Consider the following 19,061-nt stretch of genomic DNA (forward strand, 5'->3'; position numbering starts at 1 on the left):
CTCTAGAAGGTGTAAGTCAACTACCCTGGCCAGCAAGATCTCCGGATCTGTCCCCCATTGAGCATGTTTGGGACTGGATGAAGCGTCGTCTCACGTGGTCTGCACGTCCAGCACGATCGCTGGTCCAACTGAAGCGCCAGGTGGAAATGGCATGGCAAGCCGTTCCACAGGACTACATCCAGCATCTCTACGATCGTCTCCATGGGAGAATAGCAGCCTGCATTGCTGCGAAAGGTGGATATACACTGTACTAGTGCCGACATAATGCATGCTCTGTTGCCTGTGTCTATGTGCCTGTGGTTCTGTCAGTGTGATCATGTGATGTATCTGACCCCAGGAATGTGTCAATAAAGTTTCCCCTTCCTGGGACAATGAATTCACGGTGTTCTTATTTCAATTTCCAGGAGTGTATTTCCGTCGTCAAATACGAACATGCTGTTAGGCTTTGCTTTTTTAAGTGGTGGGATATGACTGCTTTCGCTGAATGTCTGGTAAGTTACTCCGTTGGTGCCATGCAAAACCTCCTGTAATAGCTGGTATTTGGGCTGAAATAATGTTTGTGAAAATATGTATAAACACTCGAAGTGGATCCTTTCAGAATGTGTTAAGAATGTCTTTCGTCCACTAAGCATGGTAGTGACTTAAGCCCAGAGTTCTAAGCAAAATGTACAATTTTTCCACTCTTTTGGGGATAAGCAGAAAAATTAGATTTTGTAAGACACAGCCAGGTAAGCAGTTATAACTATGTCATCTCGTTGAGATAAATTGTTCTGTCAGTGGGCCATGTCTTTCCAGAATATTCGATGCCGTAACTTGACGTCTTCATACGGTGTTCTCTGAGAATGGCTGCATGACTGACTGGGTCCTATATGTCTGGGCAGTGGCTAGAGTTCCATCTGCTGTCCACTCCAGATTGGTGTTTGCTCTTCAGTTCACACTCGCGAGGCATGCTTCCATGCTACTGCAGGAGTTCCTCATTCCATCTGCACCTGTTGTAGAATCTCCCATGGCGGTGGCCACATCATGGTATTCTGTATTCAGTCCGCACCCGTAAGGTAAGTTCTTTGCAGTCTCGCACCACTATAGGCATTCTCTATGCTGTCCATGCCCCTTATAGTTGTGTCTTGCGGCAGTATCTATGTCTTGGTGTCCCATATTCAGTCCAAGCCTGCGAGATGCACTGCTGCACAGCTCCAGGGGTTCCCTATTCCGTCTGCGCTCGCTGTGGCTGACTCCTTTAGTGGCAGTCGTCTCCTGGTAATCTGTACTCAGTCCGCACCTGTGAGACATGTTTCTGCAGTGTCACGCTGTTACTCCGGGGGCCTTGTTTCGACTCAGGTCTTTCAGTGCTCTGTCAAACTCTTCACGCAGTATCGTATCTCCCATTTCGTCTTCATCTACATCCTCTCCCATTTCCATAATATTGTCCTCAAGTACATCGCCCTTGTATAGACCCTCTATATACTCCTTCCACCTTTCTGCTTACCCTTCTTTGCTTAGAACTGGGTTTCCATCTGAGCTCTTGATGTTCATACAACAGTCTAAATCGGTTTGTTGTTGTTCTCTTACCTCCAAAGGTCTCTTTAATTTTCCTGTAGGCAGTATCTATCTTACCCCTAGTGAGATAAGCCTCTACATCCTTACATTTGTCCTCTAGCCATCCCTGCTTAGCCATTTTGCACTTCCTGTCGATCTCATTTTTGACATGTTTGTGTTCCTTTTTGCCTGCTTCATTTACTGCATTTTTATATTTTCTCCTTTCATCAATTAAATTCAATATTTCTTCTGTTACCTAAGGATTTCTTCTAGCCCTCGTCTTTTTACCTACTTGATCCTCTGCTGCCTTCACTACTTCATCCCTCAGAGCAGTTTCTTCAATTTTAATCTACAGGTCATAACCAATAGATTGTGGTCAGAGTCCACATCTGCCCCTGGAAATGTCTTACAATTTCAAACCTGGTTCCTAAATCTCTATCTTACCATTATATAATCTATCTGATATCTTCTAGTATCGGTTTTCGTCTTTCGGAAGATATGTCGCATGTAAACGTAGTGATGTAAACACTTGAAAATTGGTTCTGGAAATCCGCTTCTGGTTGCCGGTTTTCCAATTCCGCCATCGATTTTCTCTCCCATGTAAACGCAAACGGTTTTAAAATATGCTTGGGGTATCAGGTTTGTTTTGTTTTTAAGAATATTCAGCTAGTATGGACAGAGCGAATTTTTGAACGGTGAAGGATAAAGAGAAATATTAGGCCGAAGCTGTTTCCACCTCGTGTAACTCAAGAGAAATAGCGATTGTGCTGACAGAATCAGAAACTGTAACAGCTGTTTTCCAGGAGCCGTATTTAACTGGGCTATAGCACAGCCCTTTACATGTAAACACTACAAATGAGACATTGATCTTCTATCACAAATTCTACACTTTTTCCGACAATTTTTAATTCTAGCCACAAAACTATGCCACTATAAAATTTGCAATGAGCTGGATTACGTTTTCAATGTTAAAAGAAAAAGTTGTTATATTTTTGTGAAAGCAGAGTTTACTACGACACCAAAGTATGCAAGCACCAAGTCGCAGTGGAGTAAAGTCGGCTGCGACCACGTAAGTACTTTCGTAGACGTCATCACACGTGGCCAATGAACTGAAAGCGTGGTCAACAGATGTGAATGGTAGTAGGCTGCATGTAACTGTTGATGGTGTGTGTATGGGTGTAGTTTGTGCGAGTGCAATTTGCGTTGTGAGCTGGAGACAAGAAGAATAGTTGCATTTGATTGAGACCTTAGATCACAGTTGACTTTAAAATGAGATTTGTAATATTATTATCGATTTTAACAGCAGTTGTCTGCAATGATGAGGAAGAAACGGGAGCACGATTACTCATATCGAAACAGATTCTTAATAAGTATTTGGTAGAAGACATGGATATCGTAGTGAAGGTAATTATATTGCGAAACTGTATTGCTCCACGTCTACTCACATCGCTAAAGGTGTCTGTGAAACCTGATATGGATTTGTTTCGTGTTGCATAGTAAAGTCTGTGTAAAATTGCGAACTAAATTTTTCGTATTAGCATCACCCTTCGTTGAGAGGAGACAGTAATTCTTATCCTCTGACATACTGTACTGGCTATAATAGTATTTATAACCTGAGAAATTGGCCAGTGTTTTAAAAAGTACTATCGTAATTGCAGGCTGACTGAGCATAAATAATACTAAGAAATTTAGCTCTCATTGATGATAAGTACAGAGAATTGTTTGCTTAGCATTCTTGTTATACACCTTTCCTCAGTCCACTTTCGTGAAGAGTCTACTTCGTAAAATCTGTGGAATATGAAAGGCTGTGATGCAGTGTTCATTACTGACATTCAAGCATACCGAATAAACTGCCTGCTGCGAGATGTCAAAGAAGCGAATCGAAGTTTTTAGAATGTTTCCTATCAATGAGGCATACAACTGATACTGTGGCATATGTATGACTACTGTGAAACTTTGTAGGCTGTGATTTGAAGCTTATGCAGCAGTTGCCGAAGGTTATTTATTCATAAGTAATTGCGTCATGTTTACCTCATAAGTATTGTTATTCAAGACCTAATTTTGGCTGACACCATAACTGTAGCTCTGCCACTATGTCAGAAAACTGTTTGAAATACACTATTTTAATGTTAGGGATGGTTAAGTGGTAAACAACTGCTCTCATTTAGTGTGTCTACACTCCCTGTGATGATCATTTCATTTTCTAATAAATTGTTACATCCCAAGTTTATTATACAGTATAAACAGGAAATATCCCAACAAATTTCTCTGTGGCATACCTGAAGTTAGTTCTACATCTGTGTAATCTCAAAGATAATGTGCTGCTTCCTCCATACCAACTAATTATTAGCCACAAATTTCATTTGATACCTCATAAATTTGTGTATTCTGTTAATGTTGGTGTGCTGTTGAGTAAAACAGTCTGTTGCTCAATAAATACTGCGTCCACCTTACTGCATTGAACTTCGGGTTTTAGGATGCCATGAGGAGAAAAAGTGGAGTTGGAGTTTAGATGATGATCCCAGAATTCCTGCTTGTCGGAAAGTTAATTCTTTTCCATTTTAAAGTTTCACCATTGGTAGTATTATAATTTTATATGTATTGCTGAACACGTATCAGCAGTCTGTATCACAGTGCCTCACATCATTTATTGGAATGACTTTAGATGCCATAGGAAGTTAAATCACAACAGCCTAAATGGCATATCAACATAATTGCTTGGGTGTACACGAGTTTTATCATGAGAGCTACCTCTCATAGGTCTAACAATGTAGTATGGTGTTATTCAGCAACATATAGTACTTCAGATTTCAGTGGTGAATGTGTTAGATTCCAGATTCGTCTTTTACATTATTAGAATGTACACTTTCCTTTAACAGATGATTACATTCAGCTGTGTGAAGACTCTGGTGGTTGGTTTTGGTGTGTCACTGAAATCTTCAAGAACCGTCCTTTCATATGGATAGCTCCTTTTTTAATTGTTGCATTAATTTGCTTCCAAAAAATGCCCATACAGACACTTGGACATGAATGGTGTATTACAGGTAATTTTGACAATTCAGAGTAGACATTGGTTTGTCATACCCTTAAATGAAGTTACATAGGTTTATCAAATGACAGTCCCTGACATTAATGCAAAAGATGAGAAAATTATTGACAAAGTGCGGATTACAGAAATGTCCAATTCCACCTGTCTGGTTTGAGACAGACATTACCAATATGGCAGAAACAACCATTGTCAACGTCTCCAATATGGCGCGTATGACGTCATTACATAAGCAAGAAAACAAACACATCTCCCTCTCCAAAAATATAATCAAACTAACAGGACTAGTGCGGGAAATTGGGGGTTTTTGGGTGGGGACAAACTAAATATAAACATGTACACACACACCATGATTCCAAACCACATGAAACATTACATAAAACACCACAAAATTCTGCTACACTTACAATATCGACAGGAATTGATGACTTCCCTTCACCTACATAGCTCAACCGCAATTGTCGATACCACAAAATAAAAATCAACTACTCCAAAAATTATAATTACACCACAACTATGGATACCACAAAACCAACACCTAAAACAACAAAAATTTGAATCGGACGCTTCCCTTGACATATGTAGGTCAACAGCAGTTCACGATACCAAACACATGCAATAAATAACACCAACCCAACAACACCCCACCGAACATCATAACACGGGAACAATAGACCCAAAAAAATGGCTACTTACCACAAAAAAGTTCCGGTGCTACACACTAGGTCAGCCACACACACAAAACTCACATATTCTGCTTGCGTACACTGCATTTCACTATCTCAGCCACAAACCCAAAAAGTTGCAGAAACTTAATCACAGACAATATCCTGTCCCCCATTTCACCCCACAGACGCACTATATTAAACTTACCTAACAAAAGAAATGACAAATTGAATTAAACGACTTACTGTGTGACGTACAGCGAACTAATAACATCAGACAACACCGCAATAACGTAAACACAACGGAAACTTAATTCTTAACTCATTGAAACTAATTTCTGTTCTTCTATAACAGTCACGACTGATAAATGCTGGCATGAGCCTCCTATGTGGCTACTGTCCTCCTCTGGAAACAGCTGAGCGAGGCTTCCCAGTTACGTTTTATCTATTGTGAAATGGAATCCTACAGTGGGAAATACGGAAGTGTCCGATCCCGCCCGTCTGCTTTGACCTATGACGTCACAAATATGGCAGAAACGACCATAAACCACGATTCCAATATGGCGCATATGAAGTCGTTATGTACCCATTGTGAGGACAAAAATACATCAAAAAACAGACGCACACACTTTCCACAAGAAGCGTAATGACACTAACGGGACAAGTGCGGGAAGTGGGGTATTTTGGGTGGGGGCAAACATATAAACAAATTTAGACGCCTACCCCCATACAAAACCACACAAAAGACGAAAAAAACTGACATCACAAAACTCCCCAAATACCACTAAACAATATCATCTGGAATCGGACACTTACCTTGACCTATATAGCTCAACAGCAGCTCCCGATCCCATAAATTAGGATCAAACAGGTCCCTTGGCCTATATAGCTCAAAAACATCTGATACACAGCCACACATCGGGATCGAACACTTCCCTTGACCTGCGCACTTAATTTTATCCGTCATATCCATTCCTGAACAAAAACAACCCATTAACTTTACTAAAATTACCACACGACGTACAGCGAACGCTAAATTAACCTTCACGCAAAATTGTTAACTCACTGAAACGAATTCCACTACAAACACAGCTGACACTAACAATTCTGGATAATGAGCAAAAGCAAACTGAGCCCATTACACCACACGAACGAAAACCCTGAACATACCACCAGAGAGCACAACAAACCACAACACGACGACATCTACAAACACGCCACACTCACAAACCAAACTTCGCGCCGTCATGACGTCACACACAACACCCTTACGTCACGGGTCAAAGCCGACCCGTGGGATCGGACGCTTCTGTCGACCCCTACAGTGAACCTTTCACTGAATGGAAACTACTTCTGGCCGTTTCCTCTTCTCATATTTCAGCCCCTGGCCTCAATTCCATCCACAACCCATTGCTTCAGCACCTCAATACTTACCTCCGCATTGGCCAGGTTTCCCCTACTTTTTCTGTATGTTTTGTCTGGACTCTTATACCATTTTGTTTCCCCTTTTCTTGCATCTTCTTCCCTTAGTGTCGTTCCCATTGTGTTGTGATGCGGGTATCCCTCCTTTCCATGTTTTTTCTCTGCCATGATGTTCCTTCTGCCTGACTGTTTGCATGTTTTCCTTTCCCATTGACTGGGCTATGCTGTTGGTGTTATTCCTCTTTAGTTTATGCCACTTTGAATCATGGCACCAATAGCGTCACTGTTTACCACTCCTCCCCTCCCCAAAATCCATCGGTGACCGTCTAAGTGTTCTGCCAATAAAACCCAGTCTGTGGTTCATCTTCCCCACAAGATAGTCTTCCTAATTGTTCAAAGTTCGTTCATAATTTTAATTCTTGGGTATTTAGTTGAATTGACAGCCTGTAGGTTTGTGTGATTTATCATGTAACCAAAATTTAATAGATTTAATTTCACACTCATGTGAATGACTTAACAATTTTTATTATTTTAGAGTTAATTTTTACTTTTCACACCATAAAGATATCTTGTCCAAATCATTTTGCACTTGGTTTTGACCTTCTGATGACTGTACTAGATGCTAAATTACAGCATCATCAGCAAACAATCTAAGAGGGCTGCTCAAACTGCTTCCTGAATAATTTACATAGATTAGAAGCAGCAGAGGGCCTATACCATTCCTTGGGAAACAACTTATACTTGACGACTTTCTGCCAGTTACTGCAAACTGTGACCTTTCTGATAGGGAATCACAAATCCAGTCTCACAATTGAGATGATGATCCATTGGCATGCAATTTGATTAGAAGCCACTTGTGAGGAGCACTGTCAAAAGCGTTCTGGAAATCCAGAAATAACGGCACATCACTTAAAGCGAAATAAAGATCTCCTTGATTCCAGTTTAAAACCCCCCATGGGGCTCGCCACTCTTTGGCGGGTTCATGCTTGGCTACCATGGGGCCCCAGCCTTTGCAGCATTTTTTCCCTTCCGTGCTGCATGTCTATCTTCTTGTTATTCTTTTCCTCTTCCTTGGGTAACATGTCTGGGGTGTTATTAGGGGTGTTCTGCATTGTCTGTTGCTGACTTAAGAACAGTCTCACCATTGTTTTTGTGTCGCTTTTCCTTTCTTTGTTTCTCTTCTCTTGTTCGCATCGTCGTTTGAGGTTCCTCTTTTTCTTCTTCCTCCCTGTGCACTCCTGAAGGCCAACCCACGCATCTGACTCGTGACAGGTGATTGGGTTACATGTAATCCCCATTCCTGGGTTGGGTTTGCATGTATCTCCAGTTGGGGAAGGAGCACGCTGTCGGAGACACTGGCAATCATGGGGATTTCCTCGCAATGAGTCAATCATCTTTACAATTAACGTCTACAAAACGTAAACGTAAAGAGGCTAATGATTCAAAGATAGTTCCCACTGCACCATGGTTCCTCGTGGTCTCGTGTACTGAAGACGGCCAGTTCTTCGCCACGGTAAATCCATTTATTATTCAGAAAGGTGTTGTTGCAATTGCTGGCCCTGTGAAATCCTGCTCTCGTTTATGGAATGGCACTTTACTTTTGGAGACTACTTCTGATTCTCAAGTAGAAAAACTGCTTGCTGCCTCGCTTCTCCAAGGCTACCCTGTTTGTGTCGAGACCCATAGAACTTTGAATTCTTTCCGTGGTGTAATTTACACCAGGCTGCTCAACGGTCTAACTAAGCCCGAAATCCAATCTTACCTCTCTGATCAGGGTGTCATTGCGGCCCATCATGTAATGAAAAAGGTAGATTCCTCCTTAGTTCCCACCCACACTCTTCTGCTCACCTTTGATAGGATGGTACTGCCGTCCATGATCAAAGCAGGCTAAGAAATTCACAGTCCGGGCATACATTCTGAACCCGATGCGCTGCTACCAATGTCTTCGTTTCAACCACACTAGAACATCTTGTTGACACCCAGGCAAATCTGTAACTTGTAGTAGGGATACGTCAGCCTCCTCCTCCCCACCGTATCAGCTTCAATGGCGGCCATGCCACCGCCTCTCAGGATTGTTCCATGTATCTTGATGAGCGGGATGTCCAAGAGATCCAGATAAAGAAAAGAGTGCCTTACCCAGTCGCTTGCAAGTTACTGGGTAGTTCTGTTCTTGCTACCCCTCGCTCCATGAAAGACATGGCCACGCAGACATGCGACCTCAAATTCCGCTGTGAGGTTGTGAAATAGCCCAGTGTCAAGGTAGCATTGCCATCCCCCTGCCCAGCTGTGCAATAAGCATCAAACTCTCGCCTCAAGGGGCGAAACCACAAAGTACACAACCGGTAGGTCGGAAAGGACAGGAGGAATACTCCCGTGTAGTTTTCCTCCATCCCTCCAGCCAAACAACAACCGAGTCTTCCTCTAACTGGAATGGCTCGACGAAGTCGATAAAGGGCAAATGATCTTCTCCTTCGGAAACTCAAAGATCCTCTTAGACATTGTTGCCATGTGGTACCTTAGCCCGGCCGGCCTCTGTATCGTCGATGCGCACCACCAACTGTTTTTCAGCGTTGGACTCCACAGGCCGACCGCACAAGCAAGTCGATGCTTCTGTGGACCCCATGGAGCAGGATCCTCCTGCTTCTGTGCCCTGCAGTAGCAACTCTGCACCGGCTGTCACTCGGCAGCTGCCGAGTTGACACTCCATCTCTTCATCACGAGTGTCCTCCAATGGAACATTAGCGGCCTTTGGTTCCACAAAGAGGATTTACGGCTGCTCTTAGCATCACAGCATCCCCTTGTACTCTGCCTCCAGGAAACAAAATTGCACACTCAAGACTGTGTTGAGCTTTCACATTACTTACCGATTCGTTTTGACTGTCCCCCTGAGGTCAGCATCCCATCTTATGGGGGGTGTCGTGCTGCTCTTGTGGAATGATTCATAGTAAACCAATCTCCATGACTACCCATCTTCAAGCTGTTGCAGTTTGCCTTTTTCTTCCCCACCTGACTTTTTCCCTCTGTATCATTTGTGTCCCTCCGTCATATGATGTCACGAGGGCAGCTACCTCCCCCATTTTTGCTACTCGGTGACTTTCATGTGCATCATCCCCTTTGGAGTTCTCCCAGGACCTGTCAGAGAGGTGCCCTCTTGGCTGACCTTAACCAACTTAACCTCTTCTGCCTTAACACTGGAGCACCCACTTTCCTTTCTGACTCCTCACACACCTATTCCCATTTGGACCTATCCTTTTGCACTGCCCAGCTTCCCATAGTATTAAGTAATCCATTCTTTCTGACAGCTACTCAAGTGACCATTTCCCTTGTGCTATCCATTTGCTGACTCCCACCCCATCCGCATGCTCGCCCAGATGGCAGCTTACTAAGGCTGACTGGCAGCTTTACTCCACCCTGGCAACCTTCAAAGAACAAGGTTTCCCCAGTTGTGATGGCCAGGTGGAGTATCTCACAAATTTTATCCTTACTGCTGCAGAATGTTCCATTCCTTGCACTTCCTCTTTACTAGGTGGACTGAGGCAAGCCGTGACACAATTCGTGCATGGAGACGTGCTTTCCACATTTTTAACCATCATCCTATGATGGCAAACTGCACTCATTATAAACAAGTGAGTGCAGCATGTCATCACGTTCTTCGGTGTAACAGAAGAGCTAGCTGGATTTCATTCACTCATTCTTTTGACAGTTCCACCCCTTCCTCTGTCATGTAGGCCAACCTCCAACAGCTCTCTGGGACCAAGTTCCATTCCCCAACTTCCTGCCTGACAGTTGCAGGCGATGTTATTGTGGACTCTTATTGTTGCTCCAACATCTTGGGCCACCATTTTGCAGAAGTTTTGAGCTCTTTCCTCTATCACCCTGCCTTCCTCCATCGGAAGTGAGTGGAGGAGGCACAGGCAACACCTTTGTCTTCTCAGAATTGAGTGCTACAATGCTGCCTTGACTATGAGGGAGCTAGATAATGCTTTCAGTTCATCTTGATCCTCCACCCCAGGGTCAGACACCATCCACATTCAGATATTGCAGCACCTTTCTCTTGCGGGTAAGCACTTTCTACTTACCACATATAACTGCATCTGGGCAGAGGGCGCATTTCTTGGACCCCCCCCAGGGGGTCCACAACTCTTTTGTGGATACGTGCGTAGCGAGCACCGGACCCCGAGCTAATGTGGCCCTCCTTCCTTTCCGGGCTGCATACCCTTCCCTGTCCCCCATCTTCGCCCCCCCCCCCCCCCCCCCCCCCCTCACCTCTGGCTCTTTCCTTCCCTTTCTCCCCCTCTGGGAGTATGGTTTGTGCCTACGTCTGGAGACGGACGCTCGAAACTGTTACAAATTCCTTGCTTTCTATACTTGAATGTCTTCGTCCTTCCTCTGTCCTTCTCTTTTCCTTCCCTCTTCTCTTTGCCCTTTTCTCCGCTGTGGCATTTGAGACCCCTCTTCTTTCCTTTCCCTTTCTCTTTTTTCCTCCCTGTGCGTGTCTGAAGGTCGACCCACGCACTTCCATGCGTAGCCGGTGACAGGGTAACGCGTAATTCCCCGCCCCGGGTAGACAGGTAGGACATGTACGTACCCCCTGGTAACGGCCAGGCCCAGGGAGGGGTGATTACCCGAGCTGATACCTTCCGAAAGTGCCGATTGGTCCCTCCGTCCGTTTGTTGGGAGGTGTGACCTGAGGTGTGAACAATCACCTAAGGCGGGAGTGCCCTCAGAGAGGGCCCCCACAAGGGAGGAGCGTGCCATCGGAGACGCCGGTAATCATGGGGGATTCTTCCGCAATGGTTTCCTCACCTTCCACTATGTCTGCTCACAAGTGTAAGTTCACTGAGTCTCAGCCACAGACAGTTCTTCCAGCGTTGCCACAGTTCCTTGTTGTTTCTCGGTCGGACGAAGGTCACGACTTCTCCACGGTCAACCCATTCATTATTCAGAAAGGTGTCGACGCAATTGCAGGTCCTGTAAAGTCTTGTTCCAGATTACGGAATGGCACCCTGTTGTTAGAAATAGTCAGTGCCCTCCAGGCACAAAAATTGCTGCGTACCTCACTACTACACACCTTCCCTGTCCGGGTGGAACCGCACAGTACTTTAAATTCCTCGCGTGGAGTCGTTTATACATGCTCCCTCGATGGATTGTCTGACGAAGAAATTCAGCACTACCTGTCTGACCAGGGCGTAACGGCTGTTCATAGGGTTATGAAAAGGGTTGGCATGAACATCATTCCAACTCGCACTGTCTTCTTGACATTTGACAAAGTTCAACTCCCATCGAAAAGCAAAGCAGGCTATGAGATAATTTCCGTTCGCCCTTACGTCCCAAACCCTACGCGTTGCTATCGGTGTCAGTGGTTCAATCACACCAGCCAGTCCTGTTCCAATCTGGCCAAATGTGTTACGTGTGGCAAGGATGCCCATGAGGGTGCTTGTCCACCTCCATCCCCTCGCTGCATCAACTGTATGGGTGACCACGCTGCTTCCTCTCGAGATTGCCTCGTTTTTAAGGACGAAAAGCTCATCCAGGAAATTAGAGTGAAGGAAAAGGTGTCGACCTTTGCTGCTCGAAAATTATTCGCCAGTCGACAGTCCACCGTGCCTCAGACAGGAAAATACAGCACTGTCCTTGCTTCTCCTCGGCCAACAAAGGAGGCGGCCACGCAGACTTGCGACCTCACCTTTAGTGCCACGGTCGTCAGATCGGCCAGCGCAAAGATCGCCCGTTCAACCTCACCACTTCCGCCTGCTCACTCTCTGGCTCACCCTTCGTCGAGTTCTGCTAAATCTCGAGCCCAAAAGTCAGACACCAAGACTTCGAAAAAAGAGCATACTTGTGAAGAGTTTTTACGTACCGCAACTTCCCAACCATCGGTTCCTCCTTCATCTAAACATCATACTTCCAAGAAGGCTACAAAGAAACCCAGTTCATCTCCTTCTCCGCCAAGGCGTGTCCCATCTACAGCACCACCTGGCAGAAATCGCCCTCGGCTGTCTTCTGTGTCGCCGAGGCGCACTGCTGGTGGCCGATCAACCGGCCGATCGCTGGTGGCAGGAGCTGCTCCTGACCAACCTATGGATCAGGATCTTCTGCCTTTGGCTGAATGCCATTCCATGCTGACGGTCGCAAGCTCTGAGCAGTCGTTGAGTTGACAGCGACCTTGGTCACATTCTTCCATTTTCTGTTCACCCTATGTCCATTATCCACTGGAATATCCGCGGTATTCGAGCCAATCAGGATGAATTGTCAATCCTCTTACGATCCTACTCGCCGGTCATCTTCTGTCTTCAGGAAACAAAGCTGCGTCCTCATGACTGCTTTGTTCTCCCTCATTTTCAGTCTGTCCGATATGATCTCCCCTCTGTTGAAGGCACTCCAGCACATGGAGGACTCATGATTCTTCTCCATGAAACTCTCCATTATCACCCAATCCATTTAAACACTTCCTTCCAAGCTGTCGCCGTCCGTCTTTCCCTTTCCGGATACACGTTCTCTCTTTGTACTGTATACATTCCATCGTCCACACCAATGGCACAAGCTGATCTCCTTCATCTTCTTGGTCAGCTTCCAGCCCCCTATTTGCTGGTTGGGGACTTCAATGCCCACCACCCGCTTTGGGGATCTCCGCACCCTTGTCCACGTGGCTCACTATTGCTAGACGTCTTCCACCAAGCGGATCTAGTTTGCCTCAACACTGGGGTCCCTATATTTTTGTCTGCCTCCACGACAACTTTATCTCATTTGGACCTTGCGGTCGGTACTGTTCCGCTAGCTCGGCGCTTCGAATGGTCCGCCCTTGATGATACACACTCGAGTGACCACTGTCCATGTGTCCTTAGACTGCAGCCTCAACTGCCATACATGCACCCGCGACGCTGGAAGTTTGCCCAAGGTGATCGGACACTTTTTTCGTCTCTAGCGACATTCGATGTTCGTCACTTTCCCAGCGTCGACGATGAGGTCACACATATTACCGATGTTATTCTTACAGCTGCGGAACATTCAATACCACACACCTCCGAATTGCCCCGGCACCCCCCAGTTCCTTGGTGGAACGAGGCGTGCCGTGACGCAATACGTGAGCGGCGACGTGCTCTTCGCGTTTTCTGCCACCATCCTACTTTGGCCAACTGTATCCGCTATAAGCAGTTCCGTGCGCAATGCCGGCGTGTCATCCGCGATAGCAAGAAGGCAAGCTGGAAATTCTTTATTAGCTCATTTACCACCTTCACTCCCTCCTCGCCCCCCTGCGGGTTCGGGGGTAAGAATAGGCCCGCGGTATTCCTGCCTGTCGTAAGAGGTGACTAAAAGGAGTCTCAAACGTTTTGGCCTTAATGTGATGGTCCCCATTAGGGTTTGACCTCCATTTTTCCAAATTCCACTGAAGTACGAGCCTTTTGGGGAAGGACACCTTACGTGGTGCACCATCAGTCCTCTGTGCCCTATGACCTTGGCACTCTTGATCGTCTTGGCGTCGTACCTGCACCCTCCATCCCTCATTTTGGGCATAGATACCTGATGTATTATGTAAGTACCGCCCTTAGTGCGTCACCACCAGCACCCACGATCACTATGGACTACCTATGGCACCCAAAATCCAGCACGGTAGCCAGCCCGTTGTGGTGGGGTCGTCATGTACCCTCTAGGTTGTAGCCCCCTGACAACACAGGGATCGTACTGCCGATGCCTGAGCTGACACCTCCCCACGTAAGCCAAGGAGTAGATGCTCGTCTCTCTGGGGCATCGGGACTCCCGGCAACGGCCATCCTGCCAGGTGGCCTTTGCTGTGGCTGGGTGGCGCCCGTGGGGAGAGCCCCTGGTCGGAGTGGGTGGCATCGGGGCGGATGCCCTGCAATGAAGCGGGTGAAATCTCAATCTGGTGGTCGTCCGACCGCCAATGTCTCTAAGCGTGGTAAGGTGGAATTTAATGCTGTGACGTATAACCCGAAGTCGTTCCCTTCCCTAGCCACACCATGGGAGGAACGTAGGGCTGCAGACAGACAGGAGCCGTATTCGCCACGATACCTTGTATGCAGCAGAACTGATGGGGATTCGTTTTTGGGGACTAAGCCTCTTTTCTTCGTGCACAATCTCGAAGATAAATTTGGGGAAGTGGCGTCTCTTTCCAAAATGAGGAGCGGGGCCATTTTGATACAAGCAGCTTCATCTGCGCAGTCCCAGGCATTACTCGCTTGTGAGAAGCTCGGTGACATCCCCGTTACTGTCACTCCCCATAAGTCCTTAAATTTGGTCCAGGGGATTATTTTTCATAAAGATCTTCTGCTACAGTCTGATGACGAGCTACGTGAGAACCTGGCACGACGAGGTGTACACTTTGTCCGTCGTGTCTTTAGGGGGCCGAAGGATAATAGGGTCGCTACCGGTGCTTTCATCCTGGCCTTTGAGGGTGACTGCTTGCCTGAGAAAGTGAAGGTCATGATATACCGGTGCGATGTCAAGCCCTATGTCCCGCCCCCTATGCGATGCTTCCAGTGCTGGAAATTCGGACACATGTCCTCCAGGTGCACTTCCAGCCCCACGTGTCGTGATTGTGGACGACCTCCACATCCTAATGCTCCATGTGCTCCGCCTCCCACCTGCGTTAACTGTGGGGAGCATCATTCTCCCTGGTCACCAGACTGTGCAGTCTATCAACGAGAGCGGAAGATACAAGAAATTGAGACCTTGGACCGTTTAAGTTACCAAGAGGCAAAGAAGAAATTAGAACGACTCAACACCACACCTATGTTGAGGAGTTATGCTACTGTCACACTGCCGCCACCAGCTCCTGCACAGACTCCCTTCTCTGTTGGCCCACAGGGAAATCAGGTAACGTCTGCCCCACTGCTGGGACAGGCCGCTCTCTCTTCCACTGCTCCCAAAACACCGAGTTTGGGAGCAGTGCGCCCCAAGCAACTGGGGACGTTGGTCCCCACCTCTCAGCCAGAGCGGCGACAGCCCTCTCCGGCTCCTCAGCCGGGGAAGCGACAGCTCCCTCCGGCTGCTCAGCCGGGGACGCAGCAGCCTCCTCCGGCCTCACTTGTTCGGGAGGGATCCCTTGGGGGCGTCCCTTCCAAGGACTTCCCCAGTGTCTCACAAGACACTAGCCAGTGGCTGAAGAAGCCACCAGCTGCTGGTCGAAGGGCTTCACGCTCTTCCTCTGTTCCTGACAATGCGTCAGGAAAGCCCTCCCAGCATGACAACCCTCCTCCCAAAGACAAGAGAGAGAAGAGGAAGCTCTCCAAGAAGGATAAGGACCCAGTGGTTCCCGCACCAACGCTCCCTATCAGCTCAGCCTCTGATGACGAGGTCGAGCTCTTTGCGTCCCCTGATGACCTGGATCTCACCGTCTCCTCAGACGCGATGCCCGTAGTGACGTCCGTCACTCAGTCGGTGGCAGCACGTGACCCTGCAAAGTAATTTGCCTTTTCAGTACCTGAATGCCCCTACAGGACCCGCTTTGTACAATCCTCCAGTGGAATTGTGACGGTTATTTTAGCCATCTCCCTGAGCTACGACAGCTTCTAAGCCTGACACCTGCGTTCTGCATTGCCCTCCAGGAAACCTGGTTCCCGGCAATGCGGACCCCTGTCCTTCGTGGATACAGGGGTTATTACTGCAACCGTAGCACTTACCATTGTGTGTCAGGTGGAGCCTGCGTCTATGTCCTTACCTCTGTATATAGTGCTCCTGTGCCCCTTCAAACATCATTGGAAGCTGTGGCTGTACGTGTAAGGACTACCCAGGACATAACCGTCTGCAGTGTCTATCTCCCTCCAGGTGGTACAGTCTCCCTGACCGACTTGGCTGCACTTGTCGCCCAACTCCCCACGCCTTTTCTTCTCCTGGGGGATTTTAACGCCCACAATCCCCTGTGGGGTGGAACGAAGGTTACTGGCCGAGGCAGGGAGGTCGAGAATCTCATCTCCCAACTCGACCTCTGCCTCTTAAACACTGGCGCTGCCACACATTTCAGTGTGGGGCATGGCACGTTCTCGGCCATAGATCTGTCGTTGTGCAGCCCAGGGCTTGTACCATCGGTCCACTGGAGAGTCCACGAGGACTTGTGTGGTAGTGACCATTTTCCAATCTTCCTTTCACTACCACAGCGTCGCTCCCTTGCGCCCTCGCCTAGATGGGCATTTAGCAAGGCAAACTGGGACACGTTCTCCTCTGCTGCCACTGTTGACTCTCTCCCCCATGGTACCATCGATGTGGCGGTTGAGACACTGACTGCAGCGATTGCTTCCGCTGCGGAACGTACCATTCCTCGTTCATTAGAGTGCCCCCGGCGAAAGTCAATGCCTTGGTGGTCTCCAGAGGTCGCTGAAGCCATTAAAGAACGTCGGCGGGCTCTTCAGCGACATAAGCGGCACCCGTCTTTGGAGAACCTCATTTTTTTCAAACGTCTCCGTGCTCAGGCACGGCGGCTTATCAAAAGGCAGAAACAGGAGTGCTGGGAGCGGTACGTTTCCACCATCGGTTCCCGTACTTCACCCTCCCAGGTGTGGATGAAGATTCGGCGCATCTTTGGATTGCAGCGCTCTACAGGTGTCGCAGGGCTTACCATCAACGGGGCGGTATCCACCGATGCCGATGCAATCGCCGAGCATTTCGCTCAGCACTATGTTCGGGCCTCTGCACCGGGAATTACCCGCCCGCGTTTCGCGCGCTCAAACGCCGGGAGGAAGGCAAACGGCTTTCTTTTGCTTCTCGCCACCCTGAGGCTTATAACGCCCCATTTAGTTTGTGGGAACTGCAGAGCACCCTGGCACAGTGCCCCGATACAGCCTCTGGGCCAGATGGCATCCACAATCAGATGCTCAAACACCTTTCCCCGGACTGTCAGCGGTGTGTTCTTGCCATCTTCAACCGCATATGGGGCGATGGTGTCTTTCCGTCGCAGTGGCGGGAGAGTACCGTCATTCCGGTGCTGAAGCCTGGTAAGGACCCACTTAATGTGGATAGCTATCGGCCCATCAGCTTGACAAATACTCTGTGTAAGCTCTTGGAACGCATGGTGAGTCGACGGCTGTGTTGGCTACTCGAGACTCGGGGTCTTCTGGCTCCGTGCCAGAGCGGCTTCCGTCAGGGCTGTTCCACTGCCGATACTTTGGTCTTTCTTGAGTCTGCAATCCGCACTGCTTTTTCCAGGCGCCAACATCTCGTCTCCGTCTTTTTCGATCTCTCCAGAGCATATGACACGACGTGGCGGCACCATATTCTCGCCACGTTGCACGGGTGGAGTCTCCGGGGCTCTCTCCCCATTTTTATTCAGAATTTTTTATCTATTCGGACATTCCGCATTTTAATTGGCACATCCCATAGTTCACTTCATATCCAGGAGAACGGCGTTCCACAGGGCTCTGTATTGAGCGTGCCCCTTTTCCTTGTGGCCATTAATGGCCTTGCAGCAGCAGTAGGGTCGTCTGTCTCACCCACGTTATATGCTGACGATTTCTGCATCTTTTTCAGCTCCTCCACCATTAGTGTTGCAGAACGTAGGTTGCAGGGAGCGATACGCAAGGCGCAGGCGTGGGCCCTAGCCCATGGGTTTCAATTTTCTCCTGCGAAGACCTGTGTTTTGCACTTTTGTCGGCATCGCACTGACCATCCCCACCCTGAGCTCTATCTTCAGGATGCTAAGCTCAGGGTTGTTGACACTTACCGTTTTCTGGGATTGCTGTTCGATGCCCGGCTTACTTGGCTTCCACATATTCGTGAGCTCAAGCGTCAGTGCTGGCAGCATCTGAATGCCCTCCGCTGCCTCAGCAACACAACTTGGGGTGCAGACCGTAACACGCTGCTGCAGCTCTACAAAGCCCTTGTGCTGTCCCGACTGGATTATGGGAGTGTGGAGTATGGCTCAGCGTCGCCCTCAGCGTTGCAACTGCTGGACCCCGTTCACCACTGTGGGGTTCGACAGGCGGCAGGAGCATTCTGCACCAGTCCTGTTAATAGCCTACTTGCTGAGGCTGGGGTTCCTCCACTCCACATTCGGCGTCAACAACTCTTAGCCAACTATGCTGCCCACGTCCGTTGTTCTCCCCGTCACCCTAACTACCGTCTCCTTTTCGCCGATGCGGCAGTCCATCTTCCACGCCGGCGGCCGCGATCAGGCCACGCAATTGGGATCCGTGTTCGGTCACTCCTTAGTGAACTCGAGTCTTTGCCTCTTCCATCTGCTTTTCAGGTCCGCCCACATACACCACCTTGGTGTATCCGTCGGCCGCAGCTTCAGCTGGACCTCTCCCAATGGTAAAAGGATTCAGTTCCTCCTGCAGTCTCGCGCCGCCAATTTCTTGCTCTTCTCGACGCATCCCGTGACTCGGAGGTTATCTATACCGATGGCTCGATGGTTGATGGCCGTGTGGGGTACGTTTATG

General features: G+C 48.0%; 1 protein-coding gene across 1 annotated transcript in view; it reads left to right on the forward strand.

Moving 5' to 3' along the window:
- The first annotated feature begins 2,619 nt into the window (after positions 1–2,619).
- The window catches only part of LOC124798255 (translocon-associated protein subunit beta), a 28,119-nt gene continuing 11,677 nt past the window's right edge, over positions 2,620–19,061 (forward strand). The window contains exon 1 of the mRNA XM_047261574.1: positions 2,620–2,940. Within this exon, the coding sequence (XP_047117530.1) occupies positions 2,806–2,940 (135 nt within the window). The 5' untranslated portion in view covers positions 2,620–2,805. The remainder of the gene's footprint in view (positions 2,941–19,061) is intronic.

This window comes from Schistocerca piceifrons, chromosome 5 (assembly GCF_021461385.2).
Source record: "Schistocerca piceifrons isolate TAMUIC-IGC-003096 chromosome 5, iqSchPice1.1, whole genome shotgun sequence".
NCBI classification, from domain to species: domain Eukaryota; kingdom Metazoa; phylum Arthropoda; class Insecta; order Orthoptera; family Acrididae; genus Schistocerca; species Schistocerca piceifrons.